This window comes from Cyprinodon tularosa, unplaced genomic scaffold (assembly GCF_016077235.1).
Source record: "Cyprinodon tularosa strain WSP-4 unplaced genomic scaffold, ASM1607723v1 ctg391, whole genome shotgun sequence".
NCBI classification, from domain to species: domain Eukaryota; kingdom Metazoa; phylum Chordata; class Actinopteri; order Cyprinodontiformes; family Cyprinodontidae; genus Cyprinodon; species Cyprinodon tularosa.
Genome location: NW_024039109.1, coordinates 699976 through 726737, shown reverse-complemented (window position 1 = coordinate 726737; position 26762 = coordinate 699976). Strand labels below are relative to the sequence as shown.

The following is a 26762-nucleotide window of genomic DNA, read 5'->3' as shown; positions in this document are numbered from 1 at the left end:
AAAGGGGGATGGAAATTGGTGGGGTGATGGATGGGGTGGATGGATGGGTGATGGATGGATGGATGGATGGATGGATGGATGGGTGATGGATGGATGGAAGGATGGATGGGTGATGGATGGATGGATGGGTGATGGATGGATGGATGGATGGATGGATGGATGGATGGATGGACCGATGATGGATGGATGGATGGAAGGATGGATGGATGGAAGGATGGATGGGTGATGGATGGATGGATGGATGGATGGATGGATGGATGGATGGATGGATGGATGGATGGATGGATGGACCGATAATGGATGGATGGGTGATGGATGGATGGATGGATGGATGGATGGATGGATGGATGGATGGACCGATGATGGATGGATGGATGGAAGGATGGATGGGTGATGGATGGATGGATGGATGGATGGATGGACCGATGATGGATGGATGGATGGATGGATGGGTGATGGATGGATGGATGGATGGATGGGTGATGGATGGATGGAAGGATGGATGATGGATGGATGGATGGATGGATGGGTGGATGGATGGATGGACGATGGATGGGTGGGATTTGAATATAAACATATCTCCCTATATTTTCCAGCCTAGCATAAGAACCCGGTGACTTTCAAAGTGCTTGCTAAAGTGGATCAGATTATCACGTCACCTTGTTGTCAGAGACTTCTTTGTGGAAGCTGCGGCGGTCATGTCCTATCAAAGCATTGGACTGGATGTGCTGAACGTAGGACCATGAGCTCTCATAAGACTCATCACTTTCCTCATTGTCTACATGGACCTGCAGCATAACCACACACCTTCAACGACATTGACAATTACAAGCACTAATACTTTACCACTTTGGACCAAATCAAACTAATTCACACCCAACCAGACATCTTATCTTCAAATCCTAAGTTTCATTTCAAGGAAAAAAGTTTTTTAAGTCAAACCTGAATGTCTTACCTCGAAGCTGAACCTGAGGATGTTCTGTGGCAGTCGATACATCACATTATGGTTCCCACTGAAAACCTTCCTGCACTGTCCTCCAAAACTCAAGGTGTTAATCACACCTGCTTTCAGTTTCCCTGTCAGCGTGTCATATCTGTGAACCAAATGCTTTCAATGACGCTATCTGTGGTAAAAGTAAGTTTATTCCCTGCAAACGTTCTGTACCGCTTCACATGCATGATGATGAACTCACCCTTTGCCTGTGAGGTCCGAGTTGGGAGGTGTTTTGACGAGATCACACAAGTACTGGCTGCTGCTTTGGCCACAGCTTTGCTCATCTAAGACATCCTCGCAGTCTTGGTCTCCATTACAAACCAAATATTGGCTGATACACTGACCTGCATCAAGATGGGTGAATATTTTTACATTTGTTTTTTTTTTTTTATTCCTACTTTTGTGAAATTTGTCATTTTTAACACTTCAGTTCTTAGTCTTTCCGATGGGGCTACACCAATCAAAAGTGGGCCTTTGTCTATATTGATTTTTGTCCGATATATCGATGTAAGACATGTTAGACATATTTTTCTACCCCCTTAACAGTGTTAAAGGGTACCTTGCCTCTAACAGTGCTTCCTTGCTGGAGTTAAAAAGTCCACAATCCATCACTGCATATCTAAACCATAAGCTTTGCTGATGCTCAACAAATAAAAAAAGTTGTGAAAGCAAACACTAGCTGCAAAAGATCAATTATTAATAATGGCACATTTTAGCGAGAGGCTGCTCAGTGGCGCAGTGGGTAGTGATTCCCGGCCTGGGGTCTTTCTGCATGGAGTTTGCATGTTCTCCCTGAGCAAGCATGGGTTCTCTCCGGGTACTCCAGCTTCCTCCCACAGTCCAAAAAACTTGTTAGGTTAAAACTGTTAGGTTAATTGGCTTCTCTAAATTGTCCTTAGGTGTGAGTGGGTGTGTGAATGGTTGTATGTCCTGTTTGTCTCTGTATTGCCCTGCGATGGATTGGCGACCTGTCCAGGGTTGACCCCGCCTCTCACCTGTTGACTGCTGGAGATAGGCACCAGCACCCCTCGCAACCCCACTTGGGACAAGCGTGTCAGATAATGGACATTTTAGCTTATAGGACAGCCACTATGTTAAAATTTGATCAACATCAGCTGATAGTGATGGTAATGGTGATATTGAATTAACTTAGCTTCATGTATTCAACATACCAGAGGTGCAACGGAACCTGCCGCCACACCCTGCTTCAACAGGACAGGTTTTCTGTGGGACGCATGATTGTGTTTCGGTCGCTTCTCCTGAACATGGCGCCCCACCAAACTGAGCGTACACCTCTACATGACGAGTCCGTAGCTGAAAAACAGTGTAAAATTATCAAAATTTATTTAAAAAAAAATCTGAATTAACATTAATAATCAAAGATAACCTTTGACCTTTGAAGAAGGCTTTTAGCCTGGAAAATATTTTTTGAAGTAAAAACAAAGCATAATTGTTTTGTGTATAAAAACCCTAACCCTAAAGAACAGAAATTAAAAGTGAAAAGTTCCCTAAAAGAAGTGAAATCCAGTTGTCTTCTGCTTAAACACTTTTCCAAACACGTCATAACTAATCCGAATATTACCTGCTTGTACTTTTCTGCACTCTGACAGAGTAGAGAGTATCATTGCTTCATTTGATATCTGTCCTTTGTTTGCTTTAAAGGAGAAGTCCGGTCATATTCAGAATTAAAACTTCTGAAAGTACTTTGAATATGAAATTATTACACGATGTTCAACAAACGATAAGTGTTTTTTTAATTTAGAGTAATTTTCATTAGAATGTTCTTTACTGGAGGCATCCATGTTTGTCAAAGAACACTACTGCCACCTATTGGTTTGTGACATCACGGTGCGGTATCGGCTGTTGATCAAGTCCCAGTGCTGTATCTGGTGTTTGTCACAACGCGCTATTATCCAAGTCATCTTGAAAACTTTCTTCTTCCAAATGTTGGCTACATATTACGTGTTTTTTCTCTGGCCAGAAGTTCAATGGTTCAATGGTGAAATAACTCTTTTTTTTCCACTTTACCCGATGTATTCCAGCATCCAGCTGCCATGCACGTGGGCATTGTCAGTTTCACTATAGCTCTGGTGAATTTCAATGGTGAAGTCCTCTGGAAATCTTCAATAATTGTTGTTGATTGCAGATGTGTCTAGTAGTTCCCATTGATTTTGCTTGTAAAGCGGGGAGAATGGCGCTAGGCTTACCGCACCGTGACATCACTGCCAGAAGATGGCAGGAGGGAAGTTTTACTATATTTGGGCAAAAATGGCCGCTCCAAAGAAAATGTTTTTTAAATTATTTTACTGATTAACTCTAAATTCATTAAATCACTGCGGACGTATTCGTTTTTTTAGGTATAAATAATGACCTATTGTTTATTCCTTACAGACCGGACTTTTCCTTTAATAGCAAAATGAAAGCCACGAGAGTAATCTGCATTGTTTTAGTTTCTGGGAATAAAAAAAGAAAACCTCAAAAGACAGGTAATATGATATACAACCTGAGCATGTCTGTGTATTGATGTTGGCTTTTTGTTAACTATGTATATAAAAAGCTTAAGCTATGCAGCAATCGTCTTTATTTCCATTAAAAAGTGTTTGCTCAGAGCAGGTCAACCTAAAAGCAAGTGTCTGTCTCTGATACATTCTTATGGTTTAGGATTAGCCTGTCTACTGCATATCTGATTATTCAAGGACTGTTTTGTCTCTTTGTTTATCCCACTGTTGTGAATGACACCTTTACTTTTAAAAATATAAATAGCCAGAGCATCTCTGTCTAGATTAGAACAAGGAAGAGCAAGATACTGGTTCACTGTACTGCTGTCTGCTATTCCTATTCTTTCAGGAATCACGGATCCCTGTAGTTGACGAGGTCATTGATAAGCATGCTGTTGTACCTCTTAACTTCACTTTAAGATTTTTCCTATGCTGCCATTTTCTGTTGAATTTGTCTTCTGCATTTGCAGGTTTTGAATTTTTCATAATTTTTCTGTCAAGTAGGTACAAACATAACAAGTATATGGCGATAGTGCAGAGGAAAAGCTTGTTTTTAACCGCTGCCCGCTGTTAAAAAATGATGCTTGAGGAGGTAAAAATTATTTTAACATTTGTTTCAGTTCAATCTATATAAAACTTTTGTTGCTAAGGCCATCCTGATAGCGATATATATAAATATATTTGGACCATTATTCATTTTGCTGTTATGGCTGACACTGTACTAACATTAGGAATGTTAGATAGATTTCTGACCCCTTTTAACAGTGTACAAACTAGCATGCCCTTTATATTGTGACATTAAGCAAATAAAAAACAGCCTGTCATCTTTTATCATAGTAGTGCTATCTAAGCTAAAAAAAAAAAAAAAACTAGGCTGAGCTAAAATAGGTGCAAATAAACTAAGCTAAGCTACGCTAACCTAAGCTAAGTTTTAAGGCTACTTTATTTATAAACATTTCAAACAAGCAAACAAAAAATCAATCGTAGGTAAACATACATTTGATACAATACATGATCAAATAGGAGTACGTATCTATGCCAATATGTATGATAAAACAAGCTAAATATGACTAAACTAGCCAAGGTAAGCTGAGCTAAGAGAGGCTGTATCTCTTTTATGTAAAATAATTATGTTGCAAGGTGGAATAGCAAACATTAAAGTCAATAAAAGTGAACTTAGATCAACTGAAAAAAGATTTAAAACAAACGCTGAAGGAAATAATTAACTAAAATTAGCCCCTAGAGGAGACCCTGTGTAACTGCAGGGTACATGTAAATTAAAAAATAAATAAATAAGTTCAATTGAACAGTTAAAGTCCCGATAATAACACTTTAATTGCAGTACTTTTGCCATTTAAAGGAAGTTATATCATATTTAATTGGAATGTTTACAATTACAAACTATAGGCAAGGAAAGTTTGTGAAACACTGGGTTAAAGGTCAGATAAATGTTTGTCAATATTCAATCAAATTACTTCAAATGAGCTAAAAAGATCTAACCTATATAAAGTAAGATGTAATAAATTAGTAGTAAACTAGGATATGAATGAAAATAACCTTTGCAAAGATTAAACAAGCTAAGGTGAACTGAACAAAGTATGAAACCAGCTTATTTTATCTTATAAAATAAAAATAGATACAGACACAAAAGATACGTTAAAGTAAGCTAAACAAAGTTTAGTTAAAAAAACTGAAATTACTTTTGATTAAATTTAATTAATAGATTACTGGTCAGTTAAGACAAGTAAGAATAAAAATGTATAAGATAACTTCAAAACTGAAAAAAAGGCTAACTAAGCTAAGCTAAGTATAGGAAAGAAGATAATGTAAGCAATTTTAAAGTAAAACTAAAAAATCAGATACACTAAATAAATGTAAGCATATATAACACGATGGAATAACCTATCAAATAAAACAAGCTATATAAGATAAGCTGAGATTTGCTGTGTTTAAAATAAACTAAGTTAAATTGAGCTAAAATATTGTATTATAACCTAAAATTAGGTGAAACTTGAATAAGTTAAATAACTTACAATAATCTAAGTTAAAGTTACGTAGAAAGACAAAATAAGATTAGAAAAGCCTAATAAACCTGTGAACCTTTTGCTTACTGTAGAGTTAGGAAGCTGAGACAAAGGAATTTCTTGAAAAAAAAAACATACTTTTATACAGCAACTCCCAATACACAGACTTTCCCTTGGAACTATCCCGCCCCTACTTAAAGAACTTTCTCAGACACACTAATTTGGAGGAAAAACAACTTTAGTTAATTAAGGCCGTTGGCTGATAGGTTAATATATCTTTCACTGGCCAGATGGATCTCCTCAAAACAACAGTCCCCCGCTTCATGCCATTAAGGAAGCTGTGTAACTCATTCTTATCTCTCATGACCTTCATTTGGAGCCTGTGAGGCTAAGAACAGACATATCTCAAAATTTTTTTACTCCACATTTCTTTATCGCTTTTAATTCTGATATATTTAATTAGGAAAACATTGTTTAACTCAAGCCTTTATTTCACAACTGAAATTAAAGTAAGTAATCTACCTATCACTTCTATACTAAGATGGTACACACTCAGGCTGATGGACTAAATTTATAATTAAGTATATTAAATTACATAACGTGACTGTGATTTTTTCCAGATACTCCAGAAATTGTTTTGAAATGTCGATAATGTTGAGTAGTATGTCTGGGTACCTTTGTACGGGTGCAGGCATCACACTCAGACCATTGTCCATATGACCCCCACCTGCAGTTTACTCGCTGCTGACAACTGAAGGAAGAACGCATTAGATTGGTATTCCTTTTTAAAAGAGTTGTCTTAAAAGATATTTACAGAAGAGGATTAGGGTCACTGAAAACATTTTAAAACTTAACTGATTTTTACATTTTATTTCAGTATAATATGAGAAAGAAAGTCAGAATTCTAACTTTAATCTGAGAATTCTGACTTTAATTTCAGAATTCTTTCTTTACTCTCAGAATTCAGACTTTTTTTTTCCCGAATTCTGACTTTGATCTCAGAATTCTAATTTTTTTCCCCTGAGAATTCTGACTTTAATCTCGAAATTCTGTCTTTAATTTCAATTCTGACTTTAATCTGAGAATTCTGACTTTAATTTCAGAATTCTTTCTTTATTCTCAGAATTCTGACTTTTTTTTTCTCCCAAATTCTGACTTTGATCTCAGAATTCTGATTTTTTTTTCTGAGAATTCTGACTTTAATCTCGAAATTCTGTCTTTAATTTCAATTCTGACTTTAATCTCAGAATTCTGACTTTAATCTCAAAATTCTGACTTTTTTCTCAGAATTCTGACTTTCATTCCTTCCTTCCTTCATGGTGCCCATCTACATTAAAATCAAAAATTCTGAGATTAAAGTCAGAATTCTGAGAAAAAATTCAGAATTCTGAGATTAAACCCAGAATTCTGAGATTAAAGTAGGTTAGTAGTCTATTTTCATCTCTGTTCTGAAATGCAATATCTATGGAAGAAGATTAGGGCCACTGAAAAAAAAAAGTGAACTGATTATTAAATATATTTCATATAAATATATTCTTTTTTCCTCAGAATTCTGAGATTAAAGTCAGAATTCTGAGGAAAAAAGAATATATTTATATGAAATATATTTAATAATCAGTTCACTTTTTTTTTTCAGTGGCCCTAATCTTCTTCCATAGATATTGCATTTCAGAACAGAGATGAAAATAGACTACTAACCTACAAATTTTGGGCATGCTAATTATAATACATGAAAATAGCTGTCTGAAAAAATGAACTCCAGGAAATGAATACAACCTCTGGGTTAAATATGATGCCTACTTACCAAATCGGTGACAGCAAAGTGAGAGACAGTGGTAAACTAAGAAACAAATGCAACTGCAAACAAAAGGCAGGAAGATGGTTTATATAAACACTTGTTTGTTTTGTTTGCAGAGAGACGGTCTGTGTGAAAAGAAATCAGACTGAAATATAAATCTTAAGGAATTTGAGAGGTTTGTTTACCTGCATGCTGCGAGGTTTAGAGTTTCTGCTTGTCTGGTTCAGCACTGCAACACACAGAGTCATAAAGGCAAAGGGAGGGAGGGGGGGGGGTTTCTCAACACTCTCCGGAGTTCAGGAATTCCCTCAGTGAGGAAACGTTTGTCCTTAAAAAGTAAAGAACCAGATCCAAGCTGGCCAGGCTCTGGTATTAAGTTATTAAAATAAAGAAACTGGTGTTATTTACATAATTAGAGGTTTTATTTCAGTCCTGTTTATATCTTCCTTCTTTACTCTGAATGTTTTCTGCTCATTCAGGCTCTAAATATGTGGAACTATGGATGAGGACTGGAAATGTTTCATCACAAATGTTTATCCAGGAGGAAGTCGTCACAAGCCGACCCTGCATGATCAGACTAAAGGTTAAAACATTTCTACTTGGTCTGCTATTGGAAAACATTTGACTAGGGAGCCTTCAAAAGAAGTGCTTTAAATTGATCCATAGTTTAAACTTTAGATAGAAAGCACAGACTAATGCTTGCCTTCATAGGATACCTACACACATTTATTAGTTTGTTTCATTTGCGGAAATAAACAGTTTTTTAAAGACTTTTTTAGACTGTGGTAAATAATTCTCACTACAAGCTCGCCATCCAGTGGTTAGTCTCGTCCCAACGTTGGAACATGTATGGCAAACAGTACATACACTGCAAAAATAATCTAATCTCAATAAGTCATTTTTTTCTTAAAATAAGTGCATTTTTTTCTTGAAACATTTTGCCTATGGAACAAGACAATTTACCTTTAAAATAAGGAAAAACAACTGCATTATCTTATTTTAAGTGCATAATATCTAATTATCTTATTATAAGAGTAAAAAATAATAATTCCATCAGCAAACCATCTTATTTACCTGCTCAAATTGAGGGTAAATTTACTAATTTAAGCCATTTTTACTCATTCTTAGATAATGTTGCCGTGTATATATAAACAAAGTTTAGGTAAAGTAGCATACAATTACCTTTGAATAAATAAAATTAGTAGATTTGTTTTTCAGTGTAGTCCTGTTTCTCTGACCGTGACTGGCTGGATGTGCTCTCTTCATCCTCTGACATGGTAGCTGGCTCGGAGCTCTTCTTTTACAGCTGCTTTTTGTGTCTCTGCTTCTGTCTTCTTAAACCCAAGTCGGCCTCAGCAGATGGCCGCTCACACTGAGCCTGTTTCTGCTGGAGGTTTCTTCCTGTTAAAAGAGAGTTTTTCCTCTCCACTGTCGCTACAAGCATGCTTAGTGTGAGGGATTGCTGAAGAGTCAATGAGTCGATGCAATTAACTGGTTTTCCTTAGATAGAAAACTTTTAACCAATCTGACTGTAAGATCTGATTTAATTGTAAAGTGCCTTGAGATGACATGTGTTCTGAACTGGCGCTATAGAAATAAACTGACTTGAATTGAGTTGAATTGAATAGATCCATAGTCAGGTAAGATAAGATCATAATAAAATTGGATTAGATAGTTTAAAAACATTAAAAAAATAAGAATTATCTAAGCTGAGGTAAGCATAGGAAATAAGATCATGTAAGCAGTGCTTAAATAAAATGAAAATCAAATAAGCTCCACTAAATCAATGGGAGATGTTTTTTTCTAGGGTGAGATAAACTAGCTAAGGTGAGGTGTGATGGAATAATCTATAACAGGGGTCTGCAATCTTTCAAATCCAGACAGCCATTTTACCCCTAGCCAGGCTAAATTAAAATGAGCTGCAAAAATTAACTGACTTTTAAATAAGACTTTACTTATAAGCTTTGTTCTGCAATAGTATATTTTTTTTACCCATTTTATTAAACACCAAACTGTGATTTTTAGTTTTTAACCATTTAACACAAAGTGTGTCATGATCTAGTTTTGTGTTGATTTTTTATTGTGCCAGTATGTCCTCCATATGCCAGGGAGTATTGTGTAAAGAAATAAAATAAAATACACAAACTATTGACAAGAAATATATATCTAAAACATGTTTCTGCTTCTGCAAAGTCATTCTGTTAACACAATTCAGTTAAAATATATTTGTCTAATCGCTAAAGCTCCTAAGAATGGTATTTAATAATATATTCAAAACCATTTGTTGGTTCTTTATTTATTTCTAGCCACTATTAGGAGCCATTGTAGAGGCTCCAAAGATCCCTGTCAGACCCCTGACCTATATAAACCTGAGCTAGATTAAATTTAAACCAATTTAGTGTATTTCTATAGCGCCAATTCACAACACATATCATCTCAAGGCACTTTACACTTCACCAGATCATCCAATAAAACTGATTCTAAGTTTTCTATCTAAGGAAAACCAGCTGATTGCATCGACTAATTGACTCTTCAGCAATCCCTCACACGCTTGTAAGCATGCTTGTAGTGACAGTGGAGTGGAAAAACTCCCTTTTAACAGGAAGAAACCTCCAGCAGAACCAGGCTCAGTGTAAGCGGCCATCTGCTGAGGCCCACTGGGGTTCAAGGAGACAGAAGCAGAGATAGAAAAGGCAGCTGTAAAAGGCCCAGTCCAGGAAACACATAACCAGGCAGACGAGCTCCAAGCCAGCTCCCATGTCCAAGGATGAAAGGGAGCACATCCAGCCAGTCACAGTGAGAGAAACAGGACTACATTGGAAAAACAGGCCATCTCCAACATCTATGATGGCAGCAGCACAGCTGATATTTGGAGTCACATCCAAACAGGAACAGATGAGGCGAAGCTACTATGAGAAAAAGCAGAGAAAGCAGAACGCTAGAGATTGAACTAACAGATTCTGCAGAGTGGGAGAATAGAGATAGAATGAAGCAGAATGATGAAATAGGGGTCCCTATGTCCTTAGTACACAGACAGACAGACAGACAGACAGACAGACAAACACATGATAGATAGATAGATAGAGAGATAGATAGATAGTGTGTCTTCTTCTGTTGTAACTTTTTATTTTAAATGTGTCTGAAACAACATTTTAATAACAATAATAAACTGTTAAAAGTGATCAAAACGCCCTGTCGCCTGATGTCCTGCTGTACATGGTTCCGCCAGCAGATGGCGCCCCTCTCTCTGTGTTTTTCCCAGGGTGAAGCAGCCGCAGAGGGCTGCAGAGTCCCGGACTGTTTACAGCAGAAAAGAAGGCTCCGTGTTTTTCTCCGTCCTCCTTCTCCTCTGAACCACCTTCAGCTGGTGTCTCTGGTTCGGCTCTACAGTTAAACTCCGTCTCTGGACGCCGCTGTGTGGGTCTGTTTCTCCAGGAGTCCCGGCAGAAGGTCGGTGGGTCAGCCCTGGGTTCTGCATGGAGGTACAGGCACCAACATCTGTTTTTAAACTCCTACAGCCGCTTCATTATGTGTCCTAAACGCTTATTATGTCTGTTCTGGCATTAATGCTGTTTTATGTCCTGCAGCTAATTCTGACAGGAAAACATTTGAGCCTCAAACCTTCAGTAATTTAAAGCTTTGAAACCTAAATACCAGCTGCTTATGAGTTTCTAATAAAACTAAATCATTTTTTTTTTATTACTGATTGATTTTATTTAAGGGCTAGAGATTTAGCTATATATCCTAGATTTAGATAAATGTTCCTTTTAAATAGACATGTAGATATAAATTGATCAAGTATCAATATGTATCACCCTTATTTTAATGAATCATATAAAAAAAGATCAAATTTGTTTGTTTGTTAGTAAATTTTTATTTTTTGGTATTTTTTTTAACTGATTTGTTGTTTTGTGAAATAAAGAGAAACATTAATTATCTTTTAAACAAGAGCTGGGTGCTTAAAATCACATTTTTTATTGTGTTTTTTTTTTTATTTATTTGCATTTATTTAATTTAAACATGATCGAAAATTTTAACATGGTTGTAAATAATTACCTATAAATGAGTGGAAGTTCTGGAATGTCTCCAAACCACTGAGGTTTAAGTAGGGTGACCATATTTTCATTTGGGAAAACCAGGACACCTTGGGGTGGGGGGGTTCTCTGTTCCCATGCATAGAGGTGTCTGTGGCATGCACTCGCTTTAACATAGACCTACTGTACGTAATCCTACAATAACATAATATTTACTGTTGATTTATTAAAAATGCTTTTCAGTAAAAGTCAACAGCAATAAATACAATAACAAATTGTCCTTTTATTCAAAATGTATTTATTAAAAATGCTTAACAATTCCTGTAATCAGAAATGAAAAGCACAATGAAAGAAATAATGTCTCATCTAAACATCCCTCTCTTAACAATAAAAGTTAACAATAACTCTCAACTCCCAATAACAGATGATACTCAGCCTCAGCAATGAACGAAATAATGTCTGTTCTGTAGGCTATTGGGAAAAATAAATTAACAAATGATCTAATTAACAAAAAATTCCTCTTGTGTAGCAAAAATAACTCAAAATGTACCAAAAATGAACAAACATATCAACAGACTATCTTTACTTTCGGTGTCCAGGTGGCTTTTCAGATCCCTTGCACCTCCATTGGACACCGAGACATACATGCCTGCTTTGCACACTGTGCACAAGGCCTCCCATTTGTCTCGACCCGGTCTGAAAGCAGGGAAACTCTTTTGTAAATCGTCGGTAAACATACATTTGCGCTTTTGCATGTTGTTGACGTACTGACAGCCACGCAATCTATATTCTGATTAAGAACAGGGCTGCCCGCACTGGGTTTACGTCACACGCAGCGTCGTGCGCAGTGCCCTAGTGCCTGTAAATTTAATGGTCCAATTAAGGTAATTTAAAAAACAGGACATTTCCTTACTTTCTAAAAAAAACCCGGGACGCCCGGGACAGGACGTGAAATACGGACATGTCCCAGGAAATACGGACGTTTGGTCACCCTAGTTTAAGCATCTCTGGTTGGTGATAGTGACTGAGTGCACCTGATGGATATTAGTTTATTTTTTATTTAACCAAAACCCTCATTTAAAAAATAATAATGATAATAATAATAAAGAAAAAAGAGTTTGCATCTAGTAGTTTCCATTTGGGGATCGGCCTCGTGGAACATAAACAGCTTCTCTGGGTCTATTAGTGAGCCCTAAATGCTCCCCCTGGGGCTCAAGCTGCTTTCTGCTTCCTAGTAGAGAGTTTAAAGGCAGATGCTGAATTTAGTGGGAATCATGACCACAAATAAAGGTGAATTAAATGATAGAATTCAGCCTCTAAAACTTTTTAAACACACGTGTCTGACTCCAAGTCATCCGGCGTTTTCTTTTAAAGCCTCCTTACAGATCTTGTCACAAAAACACTGAAAAGACGACATGATTTACGTCCTAACGACATCTACATCGGATTGAAAAGTGGAAGGAGAGAAGATTGTTTCAGATTGTTAAAAAGACGTTGAATACTGGGGTTGACACTTCTTTACAAAGTCTGTTATGAGACTAAAGTGGGACAAAACCAGAGCGACCAATCACAGCCCAGTTTTCAACAACTATTTCTGGACTAAATCAAGATGATGACGGACCGGCCAGATTTAGACTAAAAACCTATATGGTGTTTGGGGGGTAAAGTTTTCCTCATGATCTGAAAAATGACTTAAAAAAAACCTCTCAGGATGAGATCACCCAGTTTTTACCTGAACACTAAAAACCTGAACAAAGCTGTAGAACGAGTTCAGCCTCAGCTCTGCTTCCAAGCTGATTTTTCCTGGAATTATGGATCAGTGGGAATTTCTCAGAATAAACCAGTCTGATAGACTTCTTTAAAGGGAGACTGGATTATAAGAAAGTAAGCAATGGATCAATCCTGCTCCCGGGCTGGGGGCCAAGAGGTGTGGTGCTTTCTTGGTAATCACAGATTTGGGCTAAAGAACTTCCTCTGAAAACAAAGCTGGAAGCTGTTTTCTTCAGAGATGATTTTTAATATATATATATATATATATATATATATATATATATATATATATATATATATATATATATATATATATATATATATATTAATAAGCAGTTTAATCACAGCGGTTCTCTGCTTTGAAAGTTTCTAACTGTAGGAACAAATCTACCTACACCGTCGGTGTCCAAAGTGCAATCCAGGGGCCGTTTGAGGGCACTGTGCGGCCCCTGGACTTTAGACCCATGGAAGACGGTTCAGATAGAGGCTCTTAGATTTTGTGGAAATCGAAACTGTTTCTCATTCTCTTAAATTTCTAGAGAAAAGGATCAGATCTATTCAATTAATTGTTGGGGCGCCTAAATCTGCACTGAAGTTATTGAAGCGCGTTGAAAGAAAATGAAGTTCTCAAATGAAGTTCTTATTGCTGAGAACTGAACCTTAAAGGGGAACGCTGTTTTTTTTTTTACATTGTGCCCCTGGTTTTACGTTATTACCTCATGTTCTAATCACCCATATGAGTTTTGTGTCATTTGGAGCCGTTCTGAAGATATTCCGTTAGGTTATATCCAAGTAACGTCTTCCTATGTGCAACTACTTGAAGGCACAAACTAAACTGTTCATAATTTATAATTTATGGCAGGGGTCTTCAACCTTTTTAAGGCCAAGGACCCCCTTACTGATAGCGAGATGGAGCGGGGACCCCCTTATTATATATATTCTATGAAATAGTGTTATATCAAACTGGTCCTATAGTCCCTCAATTACAGATGGAGTAATGTAACTAAAGTAATTTCTCCCTGGGATTATTAAAGTGTTTCTGATTCCTGGTTGATGGGACAGGTGTTGTGAATGAAACGGGGCCCAGCTTGAAAGAGCTCCTGTGTGTCGCTGAATGTGTGCATTGATGACTGAAAGACATCTTCTGCCTCCATTTATCTGTTTACTACAGTGTGATGAATTCATGTTAATGTGGATTTAAAGACATTTTAATTAGTGGAAAAAAGTGTAGGGGGGGAATATAAAAAAAAACTAATCAACCAAAGCTTCGCGACCCCCATGCAGTACCTCCGTGGACCCCCTGGGGGTCATGGACCCCCTGTTGAAGCCCTCTGATTTATGGTATGCCAGCATTTATAACATGTAGAGGAATCACTGTCCCCCAGACATCCACGGTTATATTTTTTTATTTATATCTTTTTTTTTTTTTTTTAAGCGGAGTGTGTATGACATCATCATAGTCTTTATAGTGTGGAAATCTTCCTGGAAGTATGAACGTGTTCTCAAAATGAATTTTCTTTTCCTGAGTTTCGTTACTATTTAAATAAGTTCTAACTTGTTTAAAAGAAGTCTTTCCAGGTGGTATTTGTCTTAAAGTTTCTCAAAACTATGAAGTAATGCCTTAACCTACGGCATACCTCATAAACAACGCAAAGTCACGGTTTCCTGTCAGTTGTTTTTAGACTCATAGTCAAGTCGGGTGAATCAGGCAGTGATTAGATTGAAAGCAATGTAAAAAAAAATCTACTTGCTTTTAGATAAAATGCTAAATCTAATGCCTTATTTGGAGGGATTTATTAATTAATGCTTCTTTTTAACAGTCACGCATTTCTAAATGTCTTCTTTCTACGGAAGAGGATTAGGGCCACTGAAAAAAAAAAGTTAACTGATTTTATTTTTATTTTATTTCAGTATAGTATGGGAAAAAAGTCAGAATTCTGACTTTAATCTCAGAATTCTGACTTTTTTCTCAGAATTCTGACTTTTTTCTCATGTTAAACTAAAATAAAATTTAAAAATCAGTTAACTTTTTTTTTTCAGTGGCCCTAATCCTCTTCCGTATCTTTCAATAGATTTTAGGCTATTTAATAAAAAAAGCAGTAAATATTTGTATTAACTACTTCCATGTTTTCAAAGTTAAAACTATTTGACCAGCCACTGTGTTAAAAGCAAACCATTAACACTCAGTAAACACTGGATGATAATAACTTTGAGGCCAAAACATTTAATTGTGTTAATAGTTATTAATTGATTGTTGAAATAATCATCAACTAATTTGGTAATTGATCGGTAAATAATTACTCAATGGTGGACAGACTCCTAAGCATGCCATTCGTTAAAATAATAACCAGGAACTGTACATATATAAAGGAAATAAGATATATACTGTTTTTTAAACAAAATATGAAATAGGGGGGTTATGGCCCCCCGAAACCCCCCATAAATGACGCCCTTGAGGTCTTAAGTTGGCGAGCCTCTGACATGCTAACGTGATGCTAGCACTCTTAAACTGAAGTCATTATTTTTACCAGCTGCTGATTAGAGGTAAAGGTAGGTGTAACTCTCCCTCAGCATGCTGCAGCCACCACCGTACCTGTGGGATGGCACAGCCAATGTTTTCATGTCTGAGATCCTCAGCACCTGTATTTTCTTTCCTTTCCTTTGTGATGCTGTGAAGAGAAACTATCAGCTAAGCTCAAGATGGATTACAAACTAAATTTGAAGTTATAATGGCGCCTCAGCTTTTTAGGAAAGATCCAGCTTTAACAGTTTGCTGAGTCATTGTTCCAGGAGAAGGAATGTTACAAAAACAGTCATCAGTGCTGCTCGTCAGAGGAGCTTTGATTAAAAACATTTCCAGCGGGAGGGTGGGGGTTCATAGTGTTGGTGGGCTGGACTTCTGTGGGTCTTCTGAGTGAAACACATTTACAAACTCAACATTCAGTCAATGTTTCCATCACAGCTCGACATGATGTCCGCGGCGCTCCGTCTTCTTCTCTGCTCGCTTCACGTCTTCGGCCTGCCGACGCTTCAATCGGAGCCTAAACAAGGTACAGTTTCAACTTTTAAGTATTAATATTAATCATCCTCTGGGTTTAATTCGGGTAAAAACTGTTTTTTATTCCTAAGTAAAAATCTCCCATTCCTGTGGTTTTGTGTAGAATTAGCTTTCTTTGTGTTGTTTGTCGGCTTAGGGTTTTAAAGAGTATCTTTCTAAAGAGTAAACAGCTCTTTGAATCAGTAAAAAACTCTGCAGCCTTGACCATTAGATGAGCACAATTTGTGTTGCACAACACGGGTGCCCTCCGCTGAGAGAGCCAGCGGCTTTCTGGTGAAGAGGATTACCAGGAATTCTGCAGAGCAGGGAACACTCCACGGGCAAACAATGGGAAGCTGTTCTGTTTGGAGGCCCGGATTGTGGTCCAGCGGCTATAGAATGACACTTCACACATGGGTCAGATTACTGCTGAGGTCTGGTTGAATGTTTAGGTCACACCTCGACATCTGGATCTGGGTTTGGTTGCATAACCCTTTGAGTGTCTTGGTTTAGTGGTTTATGTGAGGACACAGTCTCCTGCTGCAGGTTTGGATTTTCTGGGGGTTTTGTAAGAGAGCAGGGTACGTTTGAGGCTACCATGTGCTGAAATGACTGTTCTACAACAGAAGGATAAGATTAGAACCAACTTTAGGAAAGATAAAAAGATAGACGTGAAGAGCTGGAGGCAAACAGCCTTTAGATGTGTTGACTTTCTGAGAAGGCAGCCCAGTGATTTAAATCAGGTCTGCTGCACAGAAAGCGCTGCTGGACTCCAGAGGTTAAAGATAAGCAGCATAAAGGGAAATCTGTTTATGATTTAGTAGGAAAATTATGGTGTGATTTTTGTTCCACAGGTTGTAAAATCAAATTTAAAACAAATCCAGATCCAGAAAAGAAACTTCTTGTTAAAAAAAGTAAATTTGCTGTTGTCTCAGATTGTATGTTTTCAAAGAAAAATATATTTTTTCCCCCTATTTAATTGTCCAAATCTTACTTTTTTTTAATTTATTTTTTTTACGGTTTTAATATTTTCAAATGTATTTTTTTATTTCCACTTTTAGATTCAGTTTTACAAGTTTAATTATTTTCAAATTGTGTTTTACAGATGGCAATGAACGCATGCACATAGCACACAGCTTTATGCATAATAACACTATGCAGATACATTTATATACAATTATTCTAACAGAATGGCCTTAAAGCTACAGTGGGTAACTTTTAGCGACATCTAGCGGTCAGACTGCAGACTGCAGCAACATGAACATCTCCCCCCCACCGCTTCTCCCCCCCAACAGTACGGCGAGCGTTACGGGACAAAATGTCTTCCACGACGTCCGCATCACCTACCTTCTCAAGTGATGAGGTTTGTTTACATAGATAATTTTACAGATAGTATTTCATTAGTCTGTGTAGGGTATAGATTTGATGTAGACTTAAGATAATAAATATACCCGTTATTTTTTCTACATCGTTGTGACGTTTTGGCGATCTCGCAATCACTAGTTTGTTGGCTCTGCGCTGCCGTAGCGCAAAGATGTCTGCCTCCATGGCTGCGAGACCCGCTCCTATGTAATTATAAATAACGAATTCTAAGGCAACGCAAATATTAAGGTTAAGAGGCTGAGCTCGTAGATGATGATAAATAACATAGTTATGTATAATATATTACATTTCTGACTGTATATCCCTGTAATTATTAAACACTGTAGCTTTAATGAACTGAAGTTCCTCCAAATTAACAGAAGTTCCTTCATGTGTGAGAAAGTTCTTTATGCAGGGCTGGGGTGGTTCCATGGGAGAGAGAGTGTGTTGGGAATTTGTAAGGTATAAATGTGTGTGCTGGGTTTGCCCCAGTAAGAGCTTTTCTCAGCATTCATGGACGGAAGATAAATCTCTATTTTTCCATAAAATTGCCTCAACTTCCTAGCCTGGGTGCCATTCCAAACTTAGTCCCGCCCACAAGGTTTGAGGTCGGGAAGTTCGGTCTGGCTCTGCTCCACAGTAGCGCGAGTATGATCGCCCACTGTCAGGCGATCCAATCAAATTGTCAGGGCGGGCTTTATACGATGATGGACAGATGATCAACAGTAACGTAATCAACCACGTGACCAAAGCGCGCTTGGGTGACAACAACAATGGCTGCCGCTGGAGAGTTGAGGTGAGTAGATTCTGCTATTAGGTCTGTTCTAGAAGATATCGACAGCAATTTAATTTTAAAAGAGGAACAGAGAAACGCCATCAAGGCTCATCTTCTTATTCAAGGCGTGCAACTGCACGCTTTGATTTTTGTTGACAACAACTATGCCTCGCTTAACATACGTCACGCACTCCGTTGCTCTTATTGGTTGTAGGTCTATCCAATTGAGTGCAGAGGCATTTTTTTTCCTGGTTCGTTCGAAACACGCCCCATAATCACAGCTCTATGGAGCAGCATCAGACTCAGATTCTGACTAGAATTGAGTTGGACTACGTCAGGCTAGCAACTTCCAAGCTCCACATACACATAGTTTAGAGCGGATGCAGATTTGACCAATCAGAGGCCTCCTATCTGCGGTCACCTACAATTTTGGAGAGGTGCAACGGAAGGGGCGGGGGGCATATCTGCGTTAACTGCAACACACACGCAGAAAACCTGATTTCTGAGTATAAACCAGCCTTTACTGGCTGGAAGGAGTTAAAGGAATAGTACACCCAAAACATGATTAGCCTTCATTTTCTACTCACCCCCATGCTGAACAACACTCTGGAGTACTTTTTTGATATCTCAAATGCATCTGGAGATCTGGGAGGCTTCTTGCTGTCTGCTGACATTCAAATAATGGAGGTCTATGGCGCCCGAGACAGAAAGGTCCATAAAAGTCCACAAAAAACGTGTCAATATTCCTCCATACTGCTCGTCCAATGTATTCCAAGTGTCCTGAGTGGGTAGCGTCCATAATTTACTCGAAACAAAGTCATTTAGAATGTTTTTAGAGCATAAACAGTAGTGTATAGGATTTCCTACAAGCACGTTCACGAGTCTAAGGAAACAGCGGCAGACCAAACCAGACGAAAGTGCGCATTCAGCGTCTGCTCTTCCAATAATGCAAGCGTAGAAGAAGAAATGTGCTGTTTACCTGTGCAAAGAAAGAAACAACGAAAGAAAAATGTCTGAGGACTTCAGTGTTGAGGAAGAGAATGAGTTCTTTGCCGAGCTGAATGCGCACTTTCATCTGGTTTGGTCTGCCGCGGTTTCCGTAGACTCGTGAACGCGCGTTTAGGAAATCCTATACACTACTGTTTATGCTCTAAAAACATTCTAAATGACTTTGTTTCGAGTAAATTATGGACGCTACCCACTCAGGACACTTGGAATACATTGGACGAGCAGTATGGAGGAATATTGACACGTTTTTTGTGGACTTTTATGGACCTTTCTGCCTCGGGCACCATAGACCTCCATTATTTGAATGTCAGCAGACAGCAAGAAGCCTCCCAGATCTCCAGATGCATTTGAGATATCAAAAAAGTACTCCAGAGTGTTGTTCAGCATGGGGGTGAGTAGAAAATGAAGGCTAATCATGTTTTGGGGGTACTATTCCTTTAAACTTTCACTTGTTACGTTTTTTTTTCTCTGCTGTCGCCTAAAGAAAGAGGGAAAAAAGGGCTTAAATACTTTTCTTAGTTAGAAAAACACAGAAATAGGAGATTAATTAATAAATAGAACCTAAAATGAGAACAGGTGGGAAAAATTATCAGGGTCCTCCAGCAGGGAACACCGGGACACTTAAAAATCTGAACTTCTATCTTATTTGCCCCAGTTGCAGGGCTCCATGTGAACCATCACCCGATCTCCCGGGGCAAGTAGTTTTTATTGTTGGGAGAGTACAAATTTCATTGCATTTTCCCACCTGGCAATTATTTATCACTCAAAATAACTTTAAAATCACCGACATTCAATTAAAAACGACCCAGAAACGTTGCCAGCGCCATTTTTGCGCGATTTGAAAAAGGCGCGTGATTTGAAAAAGCCGGGCGATTTTCCGCCAGATGGCGTAATTTTTTCCCACCTAGCGGTAATTTTGATGTAGTTACCAAAACGACAAACGGCTGCATTTATTTTGTCAGGGAAAACTAATCCTGAGTCAGTTAAAAGTCAGGGAATTCTGAAATGATGTCTACGGAAGAGGATTAGGGCCACTGGAAAAAAAAAAAAGTTAACTGATTTTTTTAATTTTATTTCATTATAGTATGGGAAAAAAGTCAGAATTCTGACTTTAATGTCAGAATTCTGACTTTTTTCCTCAGAATTCTGACTTTATTCTCAGAATTCTGACTTTTTTCTCAGAATTCTGACTTTAATCTCAGAATTCTGACTTTTTTCCTCAGAATTCTGACTTTATTCTCAGAATTCTGACTTTTTTCTCAGAATTCTGACTTTAATCTCAGAATTCTGACTTTTTTCCTCAGAATTCTGACTTTATTCTCAGAATTCTGACTTTTTTCTCAGAATTCTGACTTTAATCTCAGAATTCTGACTTTTTTCTCAGAATTCTGACTTTAATCTCAGAATTCTGACTTTATTCTCAGAATTCTGACTTTATTCTCAGAATTCTGACTTTTTTCTCAGAATTCTGACTTTAATCTCAGAATTCTGACTTTTTTCCTCAGAATTCTGACTTTATTCTCAGAATTCTGACTTTTTTCTCAGAATTCTGACTTTAATCTCAGAATTCTGACTTTTTTCTCAGAATTCTGACTTTAATCTCAGAATTCTGACTTTTTTTCTCAGAATTCTGACTTTAATCTCAGAATTCTGACTTTTTCCCCATGTTAAACTGAAATAAAATTTAAAAATCAGTTTACTTTTTTTTTTTCAGTGGCCCTAATCCTCTTCCGTAGATGTCAGACTGTGGAAACCCTGTATAAAATAACTATGTATAATGATTCTCTAGAAAAGTCACATTATATTAATAGTCAACCTATTCTCATTATGAGTGCGTATGAAATCGTACGAAAAGTTAATCTCAGAATTCTGACTTTTTTCTCAGAATTCTGACTTTAATCTCAGAATTCTGACTTTTTTCTCAGAATTCTGACTTTAATCTCAGAATTCTGACTTTTTTTCTCAGAATTCTGACTTTAATCTCAGAATTCTGACTTTTTTTCTCAGAATTCTGACTTTTTTATTGTCAGACTTCAGTCAGAATTCTGACTTTTTTCTCAGAATTCTGACTTTAATCTCAGAATTCTGACTTTTTTCTCATCTCAGAATTCTGACTTTTTTCTCAGAATTCTGAGATTAAAGTCAGAATTCTGACTTTTTCCCCATGTTAAACTGAAATAAAATTTAAAAATCAGTTTACTTTTTTTTTTTCAGTGGCCCTAATCCTCTTCCGTAGATGTCAGACTGTGGAAACCCTGTATAAAATAACTATGTATAATGATTCTCTAGAAAAGTCACATTATATTAATAGTCAACCTATTCTCATTATGAGTGCGTATGAAATCGTACGAAAAGTTATGCACCGTAATTTCGTACGTTTTGGACGTTTTTTTCGTCATATGCGCATCCGACGCAGCATTTACGAATCTAGAATATAAATTACAATTAGCCCTAACCCTAACCCTAAGATATAATACAGCAAGGGATGTAGTTAGAGTCATGAATAAGTGATGATTGCACTATTTTTCCCATTTTTACGTCCGTCCGTGGATCTGCTTTTTTTTTCTGTCTGCCAGCGCATGCGCACTGATGTGGTTTTTTGAGGAAAAACGTCCAAAACGTACGAAATAGTGTGCATAACTTTTCGTACAATTTCATACGCACTCATAATGAGAATATGTTGTAATAGTATTATCTTGTATAAACATACCATGACTAAAATAAAAGTGATTCATTTGTGACATTGACTTCTGTCTTGTGATTTATCTTAAGTTTTTAACCTGTCAAGTTTTTTTTTTTTTAGATTTTTAACATTACAATTTATATTTTTCCAAGCAGACAACAGTTTAAAGCAAAGTTTAGTTTGAAAAGAATGTGCAGGAAGGATTGAAAAGCATGTTAACACGGTAATTTAGGCTTGAGTTCATTATCTGACGCATGCAGATACACACCAGGAACCTGGAAACTTAAAAAATACTGAATTACAAAAAACATTTAAAAAACAAAGATACATTAAAATATCCCAATATCTTCATATGCTGATATATCGCCATTTAAAAACACCATATCAATCTCTTTTACTAATGAAATATTGCTATATGTCATCGTTATGCTACAAAATCCCCGAAAATTCACCAAATGTTGCCATATTTTTATATGTTGATATATTGACGCGGTATCGATCTATTTTACTAACAAAATCTCACAAGAATTTGCAAAATATCACGAGAGTTTGTAACAGAACGATGAAATTTCACGAGATTTTGAAAGTAAAATAGATCGATACAGCGTTTTTAAAAATCAATTTGATATCAGCATATGAAAATATATTATTTTTCAAAGTGTCAGAAATAGGATAACAAAACTGCTATTTTCAATGACTACTTATTTTTGTCCAGCTTTAACATCAGTATCGATATCGGTTATCGGCTACATGAGTTTTAAAATATCGGCATATCGGATATCGGCCAAAATCCCAATATCGTGCATCCCTATTAGGAACTATATTTATCAAACATTATACTGGGCAAGTAAAAATTGTTTCTGGGCAAATGAAATGTGAAAGTCACTTGCCCAAAGGGCGTCCACCCCCTGCAGTTGTGATGAAGCTGTCTGAGGTTCTGCCTCTAGGAAACAGCCGGACTCTTTTTCCCATCCAGACTCTGCAGTTCAGGCTCTTCAGTTTATAGAGACGTTGATTTATTTTTTGTTTCCCTGCTTTGTTTGGATTTCTGGGCCTAAATGTTCCTGCTGTCTCAGCCGAACAGGCCTGCTTCTATTTCCACTGTCCGCTTTGTTTGGTTCCGACATGTTTTTCCTGCCTTCCTGAGCCTTTCACCTCTTTCAGACTTCAGCATAATATCTTTTACTCTATTTGAGTAAATCAAAATGAGAGGCTTGAAATAAAAAAATTAAAAAAACAATAGTAAAGTCCAGGATTTTCTTATTTTTAGTTATAATCTCGGCTAAGTTGAGACATTCGCTTTTCTGGCTGCTCAACACGAGGTTTTCCCTCCCTGGAGAGAGAAATATTTGGCTCTAAATAACCTCTTGGTCTCTGTGTGCTTCCACCACAAACCATGACAGCTTCCCACAGACCTCAACCGATCCAGTAAGAGGAAACACAGAAGCTAATTAACCCAGAGAGACGGACAAGAAGCTGCCTTCTGGTTGATAATTAATGGGACACGTTTGTCCTTTCAATGAATGTTTCCTGCATCCAAGCTGCCAGGAAACACATCTGGACTCATAAGAAGACGTGCAGAGAGGATGTGTGTTCACCCTGAAATAGAATGCTGGCAGCGTTCGGGGATAAATCAGCACGTAAACATGTTTACTGCAGATCTGGTGACAGAGCAGCACTCGGGCCTCGTAATGGGAACATGTTGTGAGGTGATATTCCCATCTAGGAAATAATCCCAGCCGAGGACGTGCTGTTTACTTTCAGCAGGAGTGAACTCTGGCTGAACAAACACAGACACACTTAGTTTGGTGTTACAGGAAGGCTGGTGCTGAGTGGGGAAGTCTGGTGATACTGACCTAGAGGTTGTCAGAGTTCTGGTCCTGGGCTGCTCCGCTGCGGGCCAGGAAGATCTGTACAGGCGAATGAATCCCCCCGGACGTTTCTGGAAGCTGTGGGGATGCAGACAGAGGTTAGAATGAGGCGGTGAAGGTCGCAGGACAAAGTCCAAGGTCTTAGACCACCTGGAAATTCCTGGAATTTGAGTTAAGGGATTTTTTTTGGGTCTCTAGATAGTTTGGAAATACAGGGAAAGAGAAATCATTACTTTTTTCCTTTTAGAAAAAAAGAAAAGCTGTTTATTTCTTTTAAAATAAAGGTCAATAAGTTGCTGAACATACAAATGAAAACAACAGGTTTAAAATAGACAAGAAAAATACATACAAGTTAAATAGAGAGTAAAAGTTAAAAACAGAATTAAAAGTTATTAAAACATTAAAAGTAAGATAAAACATGGACTTTAATAAAAATAGAGAAGGTGTGTTTTTGAGAAGACACTAAACTCTAAAAGAGATGAAGCCACTGTGGAGCTGCTACAGCGAAGGGACAATCTCCTCTTTAAGATTTAAAAGCAAATAACGGCAATTTAAAACGGACAATAAAACACATAAAGGGATTTTAAGATGGAGTTAATGGGCTCAAACCTTTTTGATCCCATTAAATGTTGTACTGCAGCATTTTGCACAACCTGCAGGCGCCTGATAGATTCATCACTAATCCCAAGACAGTTAGTAAGTTACAGTAATCCAGTCTAGAAGTTACAAACTCATGAATCATTGTTTCAGAAAGCTGCCTAGGTATAAATGGTTTTACTTTAGCTTCCTCAAATGCAAAAACGACTGTCCTAATCTGACTGTCAAGTTTAGAATCAGCATCCATCTTTAATCCCAGATTTGTGATAACAGGCTTTACATACCGAACCAGAGAATCTGGATCTATGTTGGAGGTATCAGAAGAACTCCCAGAAACCAGCACCTGTTTTCGGTCATTCAGATTGATTTATTTAATGACTTTATTGATCTCACAGTAGAGAAAGTTACACATATCAGTCTTAGGAGCTTTACTGGTTTTTATAAAGAATATTTTAATTCAATTTTCACAACTGAATTATATTAAGCACCAGATTTTTTTTTCTAGCTATATTTCTTTAAATTAGCTTGAAAAATATGTATTATTATTATTTTTTTTCTACATGAAACAATACCTGCTTCATATGCAAATACAAATAAACTGTTTGTTTATTAAGATGGCAACAGATTTCCTACAGCAGATATTTAACAAATATAGTTGGTTGTTTTATTGAAAAGTCATGTAATATTTTCGAGCTCTAAAATTCAATTCAATTCAGTTTATTTATATAGCGCCAAATTCACAACACATGTCATCTCAAGGCACTTTACAGTTCAACCAGATCATCCAGTCAAATTGATTCAAAGTTTTCTATCTAAGGAAAACCAGTTGATTGCATTGACTCATTGACTCAAATACAATCCCTCACACTAAGCATGCTTGTAGCGACAGTGGAGAGGAAAAACTCCCTTTTAACAGGAAGAAACCTCCAGCAGAACCAGGCTCAGTGTGAGCGGCCATCTGCTGAGGCCCACTGGGGTTCAAGGAGACAGAAGCAGAGATACAAAAAGCAGCTGTAAAAGGCGGCCCCATCCAGGAAACACACAGCCAGGCAGACGAGCTCCAAGGCAGCTCCCATGTCAGAGGATGAAGAGAGCACATCCAGCCAGTCACAGTGAGAGAAACAGGACTGCACTGAAAAAATGGTTGATCTCCAACATCTATAAACAAAGGCATTGATGGCAGCAGCACAGCTGATATTTCTCTCCAGGATGGAGTCACAGCCACACAGGAACAGACCAGATGAAGCTACTATGAGAAAAAGCAGAGAGAGCAGAACGTTAGAGATTGAACTAACAGATTCTGCAGAGTGGGAGAATAGAGATAGAATGAAGCAGAATGGTGGAAAAGGGGCCCCTATGTCCTCCAGCAGTCTAAGCCTATAGCAGCATAACTATAGAGATAGCTCAGGATAACCTGAGCCACTCTAACTATAAGCTTTATCAAAAAGGAAAGTTTTAAGCCTAGCCTTAAAAGTAGACAGGGTGTCTGCCTCACGGACTAAAACTGGTAGTTGGTTCCACAGGAGAGGAGCCTGATGACTAAAAGATCTGCCTCCCATTCTACTTTTAGAAATTCTAGGAACCACTAGTAAACCTGCAGATTGAGAGCGAAGTGCTCTGTTAGGAACATAAGGAACAATCCGATCTCTGATATCAGATGGAGCTTGGCCATTTAAGGCTTTATATGTGAGAAGGAGGATTTTAAATTCTATTCTGGATTTAACAGGAAGCCAATGAAGAGAAGCCAGGATAGGAGAGATATGATCTCTCTTTTTCATTTTCATCAGAAAATCAGAAGGCTTTTAACTACAGTTTGTGGACTTCCTGATAGTAAAGAATTACAATAGTCCAGCCTTGAAGTAACAAATGCATGGACTAATTTCTCAGCATCACCTCTGGACAGGAGATTTCTAATTTTTGCAATATTCCTCAGATGAAAGAAGGAAATCCTTTGATATGGGATTTAAATGACAGGTCCTGATCAAAAACAACACCAAGATTTTTTACTTTTATATTTGTGCCAGTTTAATCCCATTGAAATGAAGCGACTGACTAATCAGCTTATTTTTCAAAGACTATAACTTCTGTTTTGTCTGCATTCAGAAGGAGAAAGTTAAGAGTCATCCAGGTTTTTATGTCTTGAGACATGTCTGTAATCTATGTAATGGGTTAGCTTCATCTGGATTTATAGACTGATATAGCTGGGTATCATCAGCATAACAGTGAAAATTAATCCCATGCTGTCTAATAATTCTACCGATTGGGAGCATGTGTAAAGTAAAGAGAATTGGTCCTAGCACTGATCCCTGTG

General features: G+C 37.5%; 1 protein-coding gene across 1 annotated transcript; it reads right to left on the bottom strand.

The window, feature by feature from the left end:
* Positions 1-659: 659 nt before the first annotated feature.
* Positions 660-7714, bottom strand: LOC119791461 (complement component C7-like; the record flags this gene model as incomplete). The annotated part of the gene is made up of 7 exons (XM_038297570.1): positions 7500-7714; positions 7321-7373; positions 6192-6267; positions 2167-2308; positions 1194-1338; positions 956-1094; positions 660-788 (listed from the first exon to the last, which is right to left on the bottom strand). Coding segments are annotated over exons 1-7 (747 nt in total), but the record flags the coding sequence as incomplete, so codon positions are not given.
* Between the last annotated feature and the right edge of the window lie 19048 nt (positions 7715-26762).